General features: G+C 44.9%; 1 protein-coding gene across 3 annotated transcripts in view; it reads right to left on the bottom strand.

Moving 5' to 3' along the window:
- Nucleotides 1–18,351, bottom strand: part of RALGAPB (Ral GTPase activating protein non-catalytic beta subunit) — a 52,107-nt gene that overhangs the window by 23,590 nt on the left and 10,166 nt on the right. For 2 of the 3 annotated variants that reach the window (XM_026037307.1, XM_026037305.1), the window contains exons 6-14: nucleotides 18,150–18,328; nucleotides 14,910–15,058; nucleotides 14,599–14,815; nucleotides 5,971–6,172; nucleotides 4,547–4,714; nucleotides 3,352–3,466; nucleotides 2,901–3,048; nucleotides 805–869; nucleotides 488–620 (exon numbers count right to left, since the gene is read on the bottom strand). In XM_026037307.1, the coding sequence (XP_025893092.1) occupies nucleotides 488–620; nucleotides 805–869; nucleotides 2,901–3,048; nucleotides 3,352–3,466; nucleotides 4,547–4,714; nucleotides 5,971–6,172; nucleotides 14,599–14,815; nucleotides 14,910–15,058; nucleotides 18,150–18,328 (1,376 nt within the window). The remainder of the gene's footprint in view (nucleotides 1–487; nucleotides 621–804; nucleotides 870–2,900; nucleotides 3,049–3,351; nucleotides 3,467–4,546; nucleotides 4,715–5,970; nucleotides 6,173–14,598; nucleotides 14,816–14,909; nucleotides 15,059–18,149; nucleotides 18,329–18,351) is intronic. The other variant, XM_026037306.1, reaches the window with a different exon arrangement.

Raw genomic sequence — 18,351 nt, forward strand, 5'->3', positions numbered from 1 at the left:
GGAAAGAGGGAAAGGAAAGAGGGAAAGGAAAGAGGGAAAGGAAAGAGGGAAAGGAAAGAGGGAAAGGAAAGAGGGAAAGGAAAGAGGGAAAGGAATTGGCCCAAATTCTTTCTAAACCCAGTCAGGAAAAGGAGCCACCAAAGCCAGGCAAGCCTTCGGAACGCTGCCCAAACGGGAGCAGCAGGGAATTCACGCTTCTCCCAGCGCTGTTCACAAAAACCAAACATCTCCAAGACAGACCATGTCAAGCACTTTGCTAATGCCTCCCCAGGAGCTTTGAGGCTTTTCTTGCTTTTAAAAACAGTACCAGGAACGTCTCTTAGCAGGATTAAAAATGAAGCAATCTAATGGCACACACGAGTTCAATCCCGCACTAAACCCTGGGGTTCCCCACCTGGGGACACTGCCGTACCAGCCAAAACCTGCACAGGTTTGGAGGCAACCTGAGAGCTCGTGGTGGCAGTTTGAGACGCAGGCAGCTCCTTACCATAATCCCTTAGCAGGGCTTGCGCCGGGCGCTCGCTGTCCGGCGTGCTGGGCTCCGTGCTGCCCCCGCTCGCGGTGCTGATGCCGCTGTTAGTACGACTGTGGCTTTTAAACAGGTTATTTTCGCCACCATTCTGCAAATTGAAAGTCACTTTTAAGCAATTGTAAGATTTCTCCAAGAGAACTCAAAAATAAAGTGGAAAAATAAGAAAGATCAAATCTAAAGTAAGTGACTGAACATCTTAGAGCAGCAGCTAAAACAGGCAACACGTTTTCTTTCTGAAGCAGTAAGAACTTTATAAGCAAAAAACATCTTACCGTTTCCATCTGACAGCCAATGGCTTCTAACAGGGCTGAATCTTGAACAATATTTAACATTGCACCTGAAGAATCGGACACAAGAGGATAACTCCTTCAGGACAACAGCAGGATAGTCACGGCTAAAGCTTACCAAGAAGCACTGCAGGTTTTGCATACGAGACATCTGCCTAGAGTTTTATAAACCACACAATTTGCTTCAGGTTTTGGCATGTGGTGCAGATGATAACTGAGATAAGAGATTCTGCCTTCAGCTGCCGCAAGAGCACTTTGAGCACAGATGTCTTAAAGTCCTCACTTCTGTGCGATTTTTGTTTTATGGATAGGGTTTGGAATCCTTCTCATCTCCAAATCAAAACTCCAATTTACGTATAGGGACTTCTATGGATTCCACTGGGAATTAAGATGGTCATATAATTAAGGCAGGTCTGCATCCTCTGAGAGCAGCTCAAGGATTTATGGGCTAACCTCTGTGGCCAGCACCTGGTGCAAGGAGGTGCCCCCTCCTAGGAGGCCAGGAGGAGCCAAGGGGCAATTAGCGATGCTCTTAACGAACCTCTGGCAACCTGCTGGACGATGAAGTGAGGAATCACCAGCCCATTCAGCTACTGCAAGACAAAGCACCAGCAGCAGAGGCCACACTTGCCTGGCACTGCCCAAAGACCAGCTGAATGGGTGGGTGATCCATTCCCACAGAGAGCTGTATCTTCACAAGAACACACAAACTGCATTCACCTCCAAACTCTTCCTACCCAAACAGAAAGCCACTGCACCCAAAATTAGCCAAAATGCAGAACTTCACGTTCCTACGATATGAGGCAGGACCCACTGGGCAAAGGGACCGGGACGCGACACAGCAGAAGAGCCGTGTCCTGCTCATCCCCATCCACGGGGGCCGTGGGCAGAGCATCGTCCTGCTTGGGGATGGACGCCTCACGGGCGGAGGAGCTCATGGACACACCTGACCGGGCGTGGAACCCATCGCCACTCTGCACCTCTTGCTTGGGGGACTGCCCTGAAACAGCAAGCGTCCCCTGCTCGACACCACAGCTGGCTCTACCTCCTCCTTCCAAATCATCTTCCCCTCCTGTCATATTATTATTTAAAAGGATATTTTTTTATACCCTTTCCGTATTATTCTTCTGGCAGTAAAGGAACTGTCCCAGTCACGGGAAGGAAGCTCTGCAGGCTGCATTGGTTTCCCTTCGCTTCATTGCTCGTGTCCCTTTCTTTCCCTCTCCTATTAAGCAGATACACACTGCATCTGCCTCCCAGATCACACAGGTGCCCCCTCACTGCAATTTTGTCTTTCTTTTTTAACAACCAAAAGGAAGAAGGTTTTTTTTTTTTTTTTTTTTGAGGAAAAAAAATCATAATGTGGAAAAAGGTACTTCTACATAAAGAGGGGGAAACTAATACGAAATAAAAAGGTGGGTAAGGCAACTACATATTTCATTTCTCCAAAAATACACCTAACAACAGATAATGCACTCTCCAAGATTTCAGTTTCTACCCACCTTCCCAGCATTAAACGTTAGTACATTCATCACCTCAAGGAACAGTTTGCTGCTAAAGCACTGCAACATCTCCAGGCTTTATCCCAAAGCTTTTGTCTGACAGCACACACAGTGCCAGACAAATATTGTCTGTATGATGCCAATGCTGGAGCGATGGTTACAAAACTTGTTAACTTTTTTTCCAAAATTCAATCATGCCAGAAACTGAAGTGCTCCCTGTAAGCCACTAGTCATCAATTTTCTCCAATATTAAAAACCATTTTTGTATTTCCATTCTTAGCTATCACTTATTTTTCCTGCTAGAACGTGCTTGACATTGATCTCTGCTTTTCAAGTTTTATTCCTCATTTGTAAAGAGGAGAGAAATGTTACTGCAATGAAAGTGTGAAGCTTTTCAAATGTGTTCCCATAGTGTGAAGGGGTTTACACAAAAGGTCTGCACAGAAGATGACCTGCTGGGAATTTCACCTCCTGGCAAAGCAACACATAACTAACTGCCCACGTGACTGAATTCTTACATCCAAGATTAGTTAAGACCCACTTCTGTGACACAACGAATAAAAAGAAAGTTGAAATAACCTAGTATCATTTGAGTGTTGTTAGGATCTGTTTCAGTTTGCAAAGCTCCTATGAGTATATTCACGAGCCGCAGCTTCAAGGAAAGGAAGGTTACTGGCTTATCATATGTAGAGCTGTCATCATTGCTGAACTTTCCTTCTAGGACAACCTGAAGGAAGAAAAGAAAAAACACACTGGTTTCAGCATCAGGCAGAGCTCAGTCCCATACTTACACTAAGCACACTAAGGCACCGGCTTCCTTATTCAGTTTAAGAAATTGGACTTCAAAGGCATACATAGCATACAAAGCAACATAAATGTGCTTCTACTTTCTTCTGACAGCAGACAAAGATCAATCCTGTCCCGACTTATTCAGTGATCATGAGGACTAACTGTGGGGTAAGGGTGCCCTGGAAAAAAACTACTGCTTATAAATAAGTTAGCACATGAAATAAACTCATATGATTATTACCTCAGACTTTATTGTTCCAAAATGATGAGGGAGAGGCAACAAAGACAGCAAGATATTAATAGAAGCTCTTCTTAACTCTGTGGGGTTTACATAGATTTTAAACTTTGAGAGTTCTCTGCAAATCAAAGCATCAGAAAGTTAATCAACTTTTTTTTACAGGAATTTGGAAAAATATTATTTCACTGTAAATTAAATACAGGAATTCAGTGGTCTTAAATAATTTACAGTCTACAGTGTAGCTATTTCTTTCTAAATTTCTGAATCGCATCCTGCAACAGCAGCTCTGCAACGATTAGCACAGGTAAGGAATGAGGAGCCATCACCTGCATCACCTGATTTCTGTACTGGACATAAAAGCAACAAGCTAATGAAATTATTCCCTCCTGCTTCTTTCAAGCAGGAGGTTTCAGCCACAAGCCACTGCCTGCTTGTCACTGCTCATAAAACACCCTGGTGTTATCAGAGACCCACGGGATTTGCTCACGTGCCTGTTATATAGATCACAAATCGCTTAGCAAATATTTTTTTTTCAGTAGTCACTGGCAAACTCTACCACTTACTAAACCAACCCAAAATAAACAAACAGTGACTCAACTCTAAACCCAGAGATAGCAATTCATTAGTAACTTCAAAATAAAACACAGTGCCAACAGATAAATGGAGCAGAAGGCCTGCACTGAGGACTCTCAAGCACCTTCCGTTATTTAGCAAAATTTCCAGAAATGTGTACAATTTAAAAGGTAAAGTTACACACTTTGGTGTGAAAAGCTGCTTATCTAAACTCTGCTTTTGAATTATTGATGTGTAAAATCTCTACATCAATTTACAGCATTCCCGGATGATAATGAATATCCGATTAAAAAAAATACTTAGAAATAAGTAAACTTAAAATGTTTTTAAGCTAAATTATTCCTTTTCTCTATTATTGCAAATACTACCTCCCAGCAATGAATATGCAGACGACAATTTATATATATTTCTCTTATTTTTTTGAACACTATTACTGCTTTAAACATAATTGCATTAAATCAAATGAAATGTTTCTCCTGGCATCATGAAACCAAGGGCCCTGCTGATCCTGCGCAGCACGGGGCACAGCGGACACAAGTCCTCCAGTGCAAACTACCTGGGAGCGACCCAGGTGAGCAACACCTCCCCGCAGCGTGATGGGATCCACAGGGAAATGGCATTTTACCTGTCAGGCAAAATAGTTTCAAGAGCCGAAATGAAATAAGGAACCACGACATCAATCCCTTTGAGGTCACAGCAGAACAGAGGAGGGGAGTTCAGGATAACACTGGCAAGAACGGGGTGGCACACGAAATCTGCGATCTGCAAGCCCTGAATTAAAAGCATGTAAAATCTGACAAAGAAAGATAAGATTAAATTACTTGCACATAAAAAGCATCACCGTCCCGCATGAATAACACAGAGCAACTATTTCATCTTTTCCCTATAAAGCCAAAAACCAGAGTTTCAAAAAGTTTAATAGGTTTCAAACACCAGAGCTAGGAAAAACTTATGTGAGCATCCCTCTAAGTCATTCTAAAATACTGTATAATAATGTTCTAATACAGCGTTCACATCCAACTAGCTTGCTAGAGAAAAACAAGACATCTTTATTGGGTGCAAGACCCCAGCTGAGCAGAGGCTGCTGCAAACACAGCCCAGACGTCCCGGGTCCCGCTCCCTCCATCCCCGGAGAAGGGGGAAACGAGATTCCGCTTCAATCCAGCGCGCAAGGAAATAATGTTAAGTCATTTAGAGAAAACAGCCTCCATCACAGACTCCAGGATCTGGAAAACGAGACCAAACACATCCACCAGAGCAATGTCAATTGGCAAAGCGGGGCAATGGTGGTGGCAAGGGAAAAATGTCAACTGACATAATAAGGACAACAACAAAGTTTGTTTTGTTTTTTAAACGACTTTATAATTTACCTGGCTATTGTCCTAAAGAAGCTGGGATTTTTTTTTTTTTGTACTTCCTTTTACTGAATACTAATAACTCCTTAATAATTTTGAGGAAGCCTTACAAAAACGCTGAAATTCACTGTTTAGGTAAGAGAAACACAGGCTACCTGTGCATGCCGTAAGGCAACACGCACAAACCAAACAGGAAGATGGCTTTGAGCAATTTGGAGGTTATCTGTGACCGAAGCAGGAGACTAGGAAAGAGTCAGGATTTGGAAATTCAATTCTCTGCCTCTGGGATTTGCTACTGCATGACAACATAGTGATTTGGGGTAAAAGGCAATAAAAACAGGAAGAAGTCTAATAAAGCTTAAGTGTTGATGAGTCTGCACACTTCCAATCTTTTTCCATGTTAGCAGTATTTAGTGGCCAAAAAAAAACCCAACATAGGCCAAGAAAATGAAGCATGTTGTCCGGCTGAGAGGCAACCTCTGGGACTGCCCTTGGAGCGGTGCTTAAAGCCCACAGAAAAGAGGGCCCAGGGGAACCAGGGGACAACCAGGCACCAGGCTCAGACAAGGGGCTCTACCCGCAGCACTTTAAAGCTAACCCGGCTTTCAGAGCTGGCAACACAGGCCTGGGCCACTGCAAATTCCTCTGCCCCACAGAATCACACCACTGAAGCAACTGGAAGAGAGGTTAGTACCGGGATAAGTAAGCTGGCAATATTTCCTCCCCAGTCTTCTTGCTACAAAATATCCTACACAGTGTCCCACACGCCTCTGCCCTTCCCGCTTCGTAGTTGTCTGGGAATTCACTTGCATCGAACATGGGGTTGGAAGCCACTGTGTCTGTGGACATTTGGGATCCTTTCCGGCGGAACTCCACGCTCGCTTGAGTGGCTATAGCTGGGAAGAGAAGGAAAAACAGCGTTTCATGGTGTTTGTCAGCACGGAAAACAGGCTCATGGGATCCTGGACACAAAGATCACGTCAAATTTAGCAGTTATGAAGCTGTTAGTTCACTGCGTTCGAGTCAGTGCCTCTGTTTAGAAGCTATAGGAGAGGTAGCCAGCCTTTTTTTCCCTACACGGATGGCAACAACTAGCTTTGAAGTTCTAAAGCAAATCCCAACTTTCTGTTGCAAAGAGCACATTAATTTCTAGTATTCTCTTCCTATCCTTCCCGGAAAGGGTGCAAGACTGTCCAGTTCTCTTCTCCTAATAAATAAATACATAAATAGAAATAATATTAATACTTTCCTTGCTCACGTTAAAATACCCCAAAACTTTTGGATCCTACCCCTGTCACCTCCAAGTGCTTAATTACAAAGCTGGCCAGCTAATCTCTTTTTTGGTAATCTGAACACCAAGCTGCTCTCATTCAACTTTGCTGCGCAAAAAGAAAACACCTGAGGGAAAAAAGGGAAATCCAATAATTCTAAGGACTTATATCAGAAGGAGAAATTTACTGAAGGTCCCTCTTCTGATTTGATCCTCCTCTCTTCACAGCTCAGTGCAACTGCCAGAGAAAGTGTAAAAGCTGGATGGTGCCGGATGGTGCCGGCAAGGCGGGCACTGCCTGGCACCAGCAGATCCTGCACCTCAGCGGCACGCCGCTTCCCTAGATCTGGGCTCTCTTCCTGCAGAGCGGGTCTGTAAATAATCCAAACTAATGAAATTTAGGCATTTTAGGAGGATTTCTAACTCTTCCCATGTCAGTATCACGTGCACAACACGCAAGAGGCTGCTCGTTTCGCTACCTGCATCATTTCTCGCCAGCTGCCCCCCAAGGGCGATGCTGTGCTTCCTCGGGCGATGAGAGCAATCTCCCTCTTGGATTACCAGAAGCGGCACAAAGAGCAGGTTCCTTTTGCAGCTACAGCTTCACGTGCCACTACTGGCTCTCAGCAATTTTACAGGATGAGAACCAGAAGAGTGAACGTGCTCCAAACAGAATCTGCCAGAACCAGAGAACTTGTCCTCTACCTCAAAGCAGGAATATCAGATTCACACTCGCAGTCATGCAAAGACCCATGAGCGTTTGGATATCTGAGTTGCAATGACTGCTCTTTTTTTGGTAGGTATTTTTTCAAAAGCTCTCTCAGTTAATTTTTGCGTTTAAATTCTCAGAGTAACTGCTGGTACTTCATAAATTTTCAGAGCATAAGTAGTATATAAGCACAAATCTTTATGCGTCTTCCCATGAGCCATTTTTTTGTCCTAAATAAGCTACCCAGCAAAATACTGTAGTTGGGAAAAAAACACTACATGCACAATGCATACAAACACTAGGTTTGTAAAATAAGCTTTAAGTTAAAAAAAAAAAAAAAAAAAAAAAACATGGGTTAGTGCAAAGTCCTGAAATTCATGACATGATCACAGACTAAAGTACAGAAAAGATGGGACTGATTCAGGCAGATTAATTTGCTTTTGCCAACAATCCTCCCCATTCAAAACACACACAAAAAAAATCTTTTTTTTTTTTTTTCAAGTAAAAGTGCAAAAGCTACAAGAGACAATGAGAATGAATTTACAAATAAAAGATGGGATTATGGAGAAAAGAAAAGTATGATCGCAATTAAGGAAAAGCTACTAGTTCCTACTTACAAGATTTATAAGAAAGAAGAATTTGGATAAAAGATGCTGCAAGATAATAGAAATAAAATGGAAACAAATCAAAGGACAGCAGTAGTTATAAAATACTTTAAAGATGGTGAAACTGTAATATAAGTTAAGAAGCTTTTAGCATTTTTAAAAATAGATTAAAAGCTTTATGATATAGCAAGCTCGTTAAACACATAGGAAATCGGCATTCAGGTCCAAAATTATGGTTTTGAAAATATCATGCAAAACAATGAACAAAGAAAGTTACAAAATACGAGCAGGATTTCACTCTCTGCATCTCAAAGCACATGAGTTCCTCCAGGGAGGCGGGTAACCCTTCCCAGCCCCGGGACCTGCGTGTCGCCCTGCGCACAGGGCCCGCGGCTCGGGACGCCCCCAAGGGCAGGGTACTTACCCACACCGTCCTGCTGGCCCACACTCCTGCTTCCAGAGCCACGGGCAACATCTGCCACTGGCACAAGGGCTGCGAAGCCAGGGCAGAGCCCAGGACAGAGCAGCTCGCCTACCCTAACCTCCCGGGAAGGTCCAGAACCTTCCAAAGCAGAAATACAAAGCAGAACTCTACTAGAAAGGCCAACATCCTCAGAACAATCTTGAGGGACGCAAAAGTTGAAAGATTCCAGCTTCCTAGAGGGAAAACGACCTACCTGGTAAGAGCTGTTTCTTTGAACATGATGAGTCAGATCGGGACCTCAGAACCAAGACTCTGAGCAATACTCCAGGCCTTCCTAGTCAGGGTTTATTATGGAAGGTTCCTGTACCCCAGGACACTTTCTTTGGGACATCATACTAGGGACAGAGAAGGGCTAGAAAAAAATGAGGGTAAAACTACGCTCTAGGATTTCCATGTTGACCAGCAGTGCCTGGGTAATCCCCAAACCCATCCTAAGCAAAACTCCTACACAACCACTATAAAATAAAAAACAGTCAAGCTTGTGACTTGCTTCTTTACGTATGAAGAACAAGGCCATCAGATGGCAGGGTTCATTTCCTGAACTGCTGGCAATTAATGAGTTTCTCCTAATTCTTAGAATTTCTTGAGCAGCAATTAGCATCAGGATGCAGCACACGGCCAAACTCCTCAACCATGGCAGCAAGCCTAAGCTCACAGGCCCCAGGGCTGCCATCATCAGGGATAACTTCTCAACGCCGTCACGGAGCATTTCTCCGAAGGACTTCTCCCAAAGAGGCAACCGTGGGGACCTGCTTACGCCACACTTTGCTGAATGACTATCACACACCAGACATCAGATTAACGGAACATCTATTTCTCCAAAGGGGAAGTTACCTGCAGTCATCTAACTCGAAAGACCACAGCAGAAAAAAGTCTAATTCCTTTCAAAACCAACTACTCGGTTTAGAACCGATCGTTTTTCCTCTCCCATCACAACACAGAACAATGTCCAGAAGCTGCCTGCTATAAAGCTCCTCCGCCAAGGTCTCCGTGCAGAAACTGAAACCCTGCTTAGGACACTCAAAGGACAAGAGCATTAGTACTCGCCACTGCTTCACACTGGAGTCCAGACAACTCCAGAAGGCCATCGTGAAGGAGAAGGCTCAAAGAGAAAACAGGCAGAGCGCTTTCCAGGCGGTGCAGGTGATCAGCACGCAGCGTACACAAACTAGCCCCCGGTACTTGGTGCAGGAGAAAAATAATTCCGTGGCCTCTCTCTTCCCAAAGCACCGCAGATAGAAAACAGAGCAACTGAAGGTGTGAAATGTTGCAGACCATCCCAAGCTGTGCAAGGGCAGAGGGACAGCAACTACAGCCACAAAACAGCTGAGACCAGAACGGACTTCTGGAGATTATCCAGTCCGACCCTGCTTGAGTCCCTGCTCAAAGCAAGGAAAACCAGAGCAGCTCAGGGCACTATCTGACCAGGTTCGGAGTATCTGCAAAGAGATCCAGTGTTTGACCACCCTTCACTACGCTGAAGTTTTTTCCTTATGTTTAAATGGAATTTGCTGTATTTCAAATTGGACCCATACTGCTTTGGTCCTTCAAGAACATGGAAAGCAAAAAGCTTGTGATTAGAGAGAAGCATCATGATGTAGATAAGAACCTTGCAAGTTGCCATGATAAAGTCGTCTGTCACTCAACCTCAAAAGTCTCCTCGGAGTGAGGAAATACATGTGCTTGCTGGCTACACAGCGGGGAAGCCCGTGCCACGATCAAGAGGCCAACGGGGTTTCAAGGCTCCTTTGAAGAAGCACCTATTTAACTGAAAAAGTGTCAGGCATTTTCATCCGAGAACCTGCAAAAAGATGCCTTTTTGTTTCTTCTCCAATAGGTACATTTTCTTACTCTTCTTGACTTTGTTTTTGGAGGCAAAAGAGTTGGATATAAAAGAATTAAGGCTTTGACAAAAGGCTCCCAATCAAGGCGAGAAAGAAGAACAGGTTGCTATTCCTCACATCTGCCTTTGAACAACTGCTGTCTGCTCCCTAACGCTCAAAGGGCTCCCTTTAAGACGGGAGACACTCCTTGATTTGAATCAGCAGAGTTCTTTTAAAAGAACTGAACTGAATTCTGAAGCAGAACAGGAGACTACATCTATTCTATAGAGGCATTTTTATGAGCTCTCATTTAGCTCATGAATATCAGTTTAGAAATCATGGTGAAATCACAGAATCATAGGATCATTACAGTTGGAAATGACTTTCAAGACCCTTGAGTCAAACGCTAAGCCCCTGGACACCAGGTCTGTTAAACCATGTGCCTGAGAGCCTTGGCTACAGCCTTCTTGAGCACTGCCAGGGACAGCGACTCCACCGCTTCCCTGGCAGCCTGGCCCAAGGCTTCCCCACTCTTTCTGTGCAGAAATTCTTTCTCATTTCTAACCTGAACCTCCCCTGGTGCAGCTTGAGGCTGCTTCCTCTTGTCCTAAGGGTAGTTATTCTGGAGCAGAGATTGACCTCCACCTCCCTACAACCTCCCTTCAGGTAGTTGTGCAGAGTGAGAAGGTCTCCCCGGAGCCTCCCGCTCTCCAGCCTGAATAACCCGGCCCCCCTGCTGCTCCTCGCAAGGTCTCTGCTCCAGCCCCTTCACCAGTTTCATTGCCCTTCTCCGGACACGCTCCAGAGCCTCTGTGTCCTTCTGGTAGCGAGCGGCCCAAAACTGGGCACAGCAATCGAGGGGCGGCCTCACCAGCGCCAAGTACAGGAGGAGATTCACTTCCCCTAGTCCTTCTGGCTACACTTTTCCTGGACATCTGTCTAGGCCCTGAGCTGCCAGCTCCCCCAGGAGAAGGCAGGGATGTCAAGTGACAGAGAGGAATAAGAAAAAACAGCCCAGAAAGCACAGTGTTCCTGGGCAGGAGGTGCCTCTTGCACAATCAGGTAGGATCCTCAATCAAGGTGTTTCACCTCCTCCTCTGGCACTACAAAGCGGTCCTCAGTCATCTCATCAGCAGGCAATGACAAGCAGAAAAATTATATCAGAAAGCTATGAAAGGAGGAATTCTTAACTTCATGGCACTGAAACAAACTGAACAACAGAAGGGCTTAAAACTCTTAAAACCAAATCCTTGATACAAATGCAGTCCCAGAGTCAAAAGTTAAACAGAGTGTGCTTGGACCTGTAGATCATAAATAAAGCCACTTACATATCATAAATATTATCTGAAGTATTCATTAAAAAAGAAAAAAGGTAACAGCACTTCCTGAGGCTAATGCAAAAGGCTCTCAGCAGCAGTGCCAAATGGTAAGACTATCCAGCTAGTATCAAAAGCATCTACCACATCAAGTTATGCAAGATAAGAGATGGGCTGCTATATACAGGCACATATATAACCAACCAACAAGCAAAAAACTCATACAAAAAGCAGCAGGTCCCTTTCCTACGGGTAGGGATTGTGACAAGCAGGGCTCCTTCTCCGCTGCCCTCTTTGCGCAGGGTCTGCCGGGCGGGTAACGCGAGCAGGGCAGGCGGACGGGCGCGAGCTGCAGATCCCGTTACGTTTCCCACGTGCCCTGCTCAGGTGCCAGGGAGCACTGAGCGCAGTGTGAGCACCCAGCGCTCGCCCAGCCCCAACACAGCCCCAGAGACACACAGGTTGCCTGGAAGCACCAAGCTCCACCGAGCGCCAGAACAGAAACTCCTCCTTTTAGACATAAACCCAGCTTTACAAGATGCTGATGCTTAAAATCAACAGAAATGGAGACTTAAGAAGTCTTGTCACATTCTTCCACTCAAGGAAGAGCTTTAGTAGCTGGTCTTGAGGCCTGCCGGGCAGTCAGACAAACGGATTTTAGTACCTCGCTTTGGCAGTATGGGTCCACCTTCCATATGTCCAGTTCACTCTCATTCTGCCAGCCTGACACAACATGTTTGTGCACAGTACTTTAATCAGTGGTAAAAGGTACTCGTGGCATCCTGGAAAAGCAGGAACAGGATGGAAAACAGGCTGACTTCCTGACTTTTGCAGCAGGATGTCTTTCAGAGGACAGTACCCTGAGCAGAGAATTTTCATTGACTTGATGCTCCAGGCAGATCAAGTGCAAATGTTTGAAGGTAACAAAAGCAAAGACAAATTCAGCCCATTTTGTAAGGCTAAAGATTTATAACTGTATCAAATAAAGAAAGGAACCAAGGCCAATGAGTTAAGGAAGATCTACTGGAGAACTAGAAGCTCTCCCTGAAGGAGCATCATCTCTCCCTTGAGCTGACCTCAAAGGCACCACGACTAGCACCAAGTCAGCTTAAGGACCCAGGACGAGATCCTTTCCAAAAGCATTTGCTATGGATCCAATTCCTTTTCTGTTGGAGGAGCTACTCTGTGCAAACCAGCAAGTCTTGCCCAAGGAGTCCTAAATTGGACAAGCACTAATAGAAGAGCCATGTCCTTGGACTACAACGTGCAGGATCCCACCTGCCAGAGGGGCTATGTCAAGAGGATGTTTGTTACCCTTCCTGAGTACAGCCATAACACTCTCCTTGAGACCCACAGCAGTGCACTAGGAATTACTCTTTAAAGATGTGCAAAAACTGGAATCAAGAAACTGACTGGAGCTCATCAGCTTTTCCATCTGCTGTTAGGTCACAGCAGAGCAGGTGACATGTGAGGACCAACCTCATTATGGGTGGCTCTGGACAGCATGGAGGGCTAAGAGAATTGGGCCAGTTTTATTCATTGTTAGTGGAAAAGGACAGGGGATAAACATTTGCTGCAAAACTCCAGACACCATCCTATTTAATCAAATAACTGGCTAGGGTCTCTAGGAACAGGAAAACTGAAGTAACGGTTGGTGAATCCCTCTGTTAGAAGAGCAATAAGACAATTTTCTGACTGCTGTTGGAGGAGTTATGACATTGTTCGGGCTAACAAAAGGCCTCCAAAACCCTTACAGCAAGTCAATTTGGGTTTGGAACGACTAAGTTGCAATCACAATACCTGTGTTCACAGCTGGCATTTTGTTATATAAGGAATAATATGGCTAAGAAGTCATACTGTATTTCTAAAAAAGATCAACATATTAACCCATTTCCTTTCTAGGTTGAGCACCACCTAAAAATTGCTCAAGATACAAGTTAAGTCAAAATTACAGCCAACAGATCAATCTGAGAAGCAGTTATACATGAATAAAAAAATTATGACCTGAATATTCACCTGCATATACTCTCAAATTAGTCTTTACTCCTTCCTAAATTCAATTATTTATCTCTCTATTCACATGTCAAGGGATTTTCCACGGCCACCAGAACTTCCGACCGCTTTCCAAACCCCGTGCTGTCTAGCTCAGGTTACCTTCTCCAGAGCCTAACGCCTAAGGCCACTATCATCCATGCAAGGGGGAGAACAGGATTCACGACACAACGACCACAGAAGCCACTCAGTTTAACTGCTGCCATCAAGCCCTACCTTAGTCCTACCTAACCTCCTGCACTCCTTGCAACAAACCTCCTTTTTTGTTTTTCTCTTTAGGTCAGTGAGCTTTTGCTGTAGATTTTTTGGGAAAATTTCATGGACATTTGACATATTAAATAAAGGATGGGAGAAAAAGGAGACAACTGGTAACGTTGGCTCATCCTTTTATATATCACCAAAGGAAGGAGATTGCTAAAGAGCCTCTGAGCAGAGGATTCTACCTCTGCTCTTGTGTCTAAGGACATCTAACCTCTGACACCGAGCAAAGCACGTGAGAAAAAATTAAACCCAGCAGTTCAGGATTGGAGACCACTTGGGTACCAGACCACACACAGAAATGCACAGCAGCCATCACTGCAGGACAACAACTTTGCTTGAGATGCTGAAGATTTTTGCTTTTACAGCATTTTAGAAGAACAAGGGGAAGCACTGCTTTGTGTAGTTTATGAACTGCTGTTAAAACTTCTGAACATTAAAGAATCTGTTTAAAAAGCTGCTATTATTCAAAGAAATACTTCAAGCTATGAAGTTAACTCTTCACTGTTTAACTCTTAATTAGGAAGTTTTTCTCTTCACTTGCACTTCTCTCTGCTAGCGTAATTGGGACTGCTACACTTGTTAGATCAAGGGAGGGTTTAGTAGTAAAAGAGATTTTTTAATTTTCAAGTCCCAAACACTTGCTGGGCTGGCCACAGCTGCTGACGCAGCTGAGAGGGGTTAAAACAAGACAGGGCTGAGATTAGAGGGTTTTTTTGGATTAGGCACATGTTAATCTTGCAGGTAGGAAATGTCAGTAAAACAAGGAAAAAATATTTACAGATATTTGTTCAGCAATATTTACCAGTCATGCTGCTGTCTCTATTTATTCCATTATGAAGTTTACAGTGAACAAATGCTGCATCAAATAACCATGATCCAAATAGGTTCAAGATGCTGTTAACCTTGGGCCTGCGCGGAGCCGGCAGCGGCCGCGGCTCGGAGCTGGTCTGGTTGGGGCTGGAGAGCGGCGACGTGGAGGAGGGCTGGTGCTGCACTTTGGAGGCATGTGCAGTGCTGACCTGCGGGGACACAAGAACAAGTCAGCGACGAGCAGCGGGGCGAGCTGCCTCCCCTAGCCAAGGAGGCGCTTCGGGGCGGAGCAGGAGCCCTTACGGTGCTGGTTTTCATGGTGGCCTTGTTGACGGTGACGGCGCGGTGCCTGCGGTTGTGCGGCGGCGTGGTGTTGACGGCGGAGCTCTGCGGCATGCTCAGCCTGTTGACCGGCGTGGGCGGCGCGCTGTCCGACCGCGGGCGCGAGATGCCTGCGCGCAGCAAACAGAGCAAACCTTAAGCACGGCCGCCCTGGGCTCGCAGGCGGCTGCACAGCTATAACGGGGGCTTCTGTAAAGAGACGAGCTCTTCCACCTCTCCCCAAAGAGCACTGCTAAGAGCAGCATCTTTCCACTTTTATTATTAGCAGTCATAAAACAGCATAAATAAAAACACAAGCAAGAGAAAGCCCCAGTTGCACTAGATAGGCAAACAGCCCCAGGATAAGAAAAAAAGAACTTAGGCACGGATTCCTGGGAAGAGCAAATCAGAGGGAAGGAAAGGGGCAAGGCTCATGTGCCGAGGCCAGGATGCAGCTCGGTGCAGCCAGGCGCCGCGGTCTCCCTGCGCCCTCCTCCGAGGCAGCTCCAGCAGCCGTCCGCCCTGCAGAGCCACCGCAGCTCGCTCGGCTGCCACGGAGCCCAGCAGCCTCACGACACGTCGGCAGATCAGCTCCCCGAACAGCCCAGCCCTACAGGGCAAGGGGCAAGAAAGCAGGGCAAGGCGGAATTTCCTGACAGTAGCAGCGCATCAGATCAGTTGTCATCTTGTAAAACTGGGGAAACACTTGCAGGGCCTGGAAAGCTGCTCTGCCCAGTCCCAGAATCAGGAGCAGTTAACTCAGAATCTCTCCCTGCAAAATCTGCAGCCACAAATCCCTTCCATCCCATGTCAGTGACCACCAGCACTGGTGCCCACTGCTCGGGTCACCACCTCCTGCCAACGGAGGCGCAGGCAATCGGATGGAGACTCCAGAGAGGGCAAATTTACAAACTGACACTGCTCGTTACCAAGGGCACTTCCACAAGGTTCTTGGCCATAGCGTGCTGCTCCTCCATACCTGCTATATCTAATAGCTTTTAAAAACTGTTAAATAGTTTTTAGATATTCCCAGAGGAAACCTTACAGCAAGCTCCATTTTTTACTGTTTCACTGCAGGAGATTTTCCACCTGCAGAAAGAGGATTTGGCAGAGCTGGAGAGAGCGACAAGGAGGTGGTTGTAGCAAAGTCACGCCACATGTTGCTCACGTTTATCTTGAGATCATCTTTAATGTCTGACTAAACTAGTTCTTAGGCAATTCCGGAGGCAAGGATGCTGCGCAGGAAGGGTCGCTCTCCCCTGGACGTCGGAGAACGCAGAGCCTCGTTACGGTCAGGCCACCCTAACGACTCCAGGGAGTTTGGGAAAGAGAGAAACCTGAAGGTCTCTGCCGGTGGCTGACGTGAGGAAGGAGATACGGATTGCTGCTACTCCTGTCAGTTTGCCCAAGGGAAAACCCTTTCTGCACCTACAACTCCAGTTTTAAGGAACACGAGTACAGTTAACATCAGAATCCTCGAGGAAGAGCACAGATGCTTGCCCTTTTTTATCAAAAACCAGACACCCTTGATTCATGCCTCTATGGAAGTTTTTATTCTGTATTTTAGCCTGCTTTCAGTTAAAATAGATCATAATGTTTTCAATTAAAACCATAGAGTGACCTGTATTGTGCCCATGGTTTCGAAACCCCTGGCCCAAAGGGGCACAGGTTTTCCCTGGAAGCTACTCCAGCCAGATCTGAGCAGGAATCCAACAAGGAAGCGTCTCCACGATCTTCATTCGCTTGCTCTTCACATACATGTGTGAGCCATCCCCTTCTGTGCACCTCGTATTTTAGCCTTAATATTACCTTTGCTAGTATTACTCCTTCCACATTTTTTGCAGTTTAATTAAAATATGGGGTCAGTTAGAACCTGAGCCCAAGTAGGGGGCTGACTGTATAACATGAAGAAAAGATAATATAGGGCACTGCACATCTATCTACGACAACGGGATGCTTCAATGATTTGCTCACAAAAAAAAGTTTTACATTTTAGCCCCTCAGAGCAAAATAACTTTCCACTCCTTATGACTACTATACCACCCTCCTTTCATAAACTCCACTATTATTCAAGAATATTTTGAAATCTCCTATCTGGCATCAGTAATAAGCGATTATTCAAGTCTTTAAAACTGGTGGCAAGACATTGGGAAGAAGTACAGGGGAGGTTTCAAGATTCACTATCACAGTCTAAGTAACAGTTTCAACATGTCTGTAAGAACCATATTTTTTTTTCAATGAAGAATAAAATAGCAATCCTTTTTCCTTGCAATATTTTTTACAGCAACACAGCATGTACTTCCAACAAAAAGTATCTTACAATTTCAGGGAGACAGGAGGGTCTTGGGGTGCTTTTTTTTTAAAAGGGACTGAACTACTCAGGTTTTTCAAATTAAAAAAGAAAAGTAAAACCTGACAGTCTGATTTTGCAACAAACCTTTTTCTGAACTTGGTTTATGTTTCTGCTCAAGTCGTCTGCAGTCTCATATCAATTTACCTTTCTGGCAGATGATAACATTTGTTTGCATATAATTAATCCAAAAAGCAGCAGGAGACGGTCAGTTCTTGAGAGGCTGCAGGAGTTTGTTACCTCTAAAGCTTGCATAAGCTTGAGGCACACTAAGAATACAACCTTAGTACAACCACAGCCTCCCAGTGCTATATCATATTATTTAAAAATTAGCAGCCTGTGCTTAAATCTACTTTATCCTTGAGTGACATTTACACTACTCAATTACCAGCAGACAGCAAGTAACACATCTTTCCTTCTCAGTAGCACTCGTCACCCATTAATCCAGAGTTAAGTGCAACTGGTACCTGCAGCATAAATATCTAAAGATGCCAATCAAGAATCAATATCTTATAGCAACAAGTGCTGCCACCAAGTTTATAAATAGAGTTGTCAATGTTCACAGCATGCTAAAAGTCTAAAACCTGCACTGTGGTGTAGAGAGAAATAAATGTCATTTGGGAAAAGAGGATGTCCAGTTTTAATTTAGACTTTATACACATCTAGAGATATATAATTTAATGGCAATTTACTTAGAATTCTGGCCATTCAAAAGTGATTTTAGATTCTTTCTCTGTTGATCCCATGATATACTTGCAAGGGAAAAATTAGACTGTTACATCTGTGTTGCTGAAGAATCCAGATTCTAAAAGAATAAAACAGGAATCAGGTCACTGTTCCCAGCTATCCACAGACAAGGCAAAAGGTGTTACCTAAGAACGCGTCCACTAAGCAGCTGATCCCACGCATGGCACGAAAGAAGATTTGAGGCAGATGTTTAAGGCAGGGGTACTGATTCAGTTCTTGAGTCATTCCACTCACATTCAGGAACTGCTCCTGAAATTTGGGGGTAGAGCTAATAATGGCTGGGTTACTCAAATCCACAGGATTACTGCGCACACAGAAGAGAGCAAA

This window comes from Nothoprocta perdicaria, unplaced genomic scaffold (assembly GCF_003342845.1).
Source record: "Nothoprocta perdicaria isolate Ctin4 unplaced genomic scaffold, notPer1 scaffold_196, whole genome shotgun sequence".
NCBI classification, from domain to species: domain Eukaryota; kingdom Metazoa; phylum Chordata; class Aves; order Tinamiformes; family Tinamidae; genus Nothoprocta; species Nothoprocta perdicaria.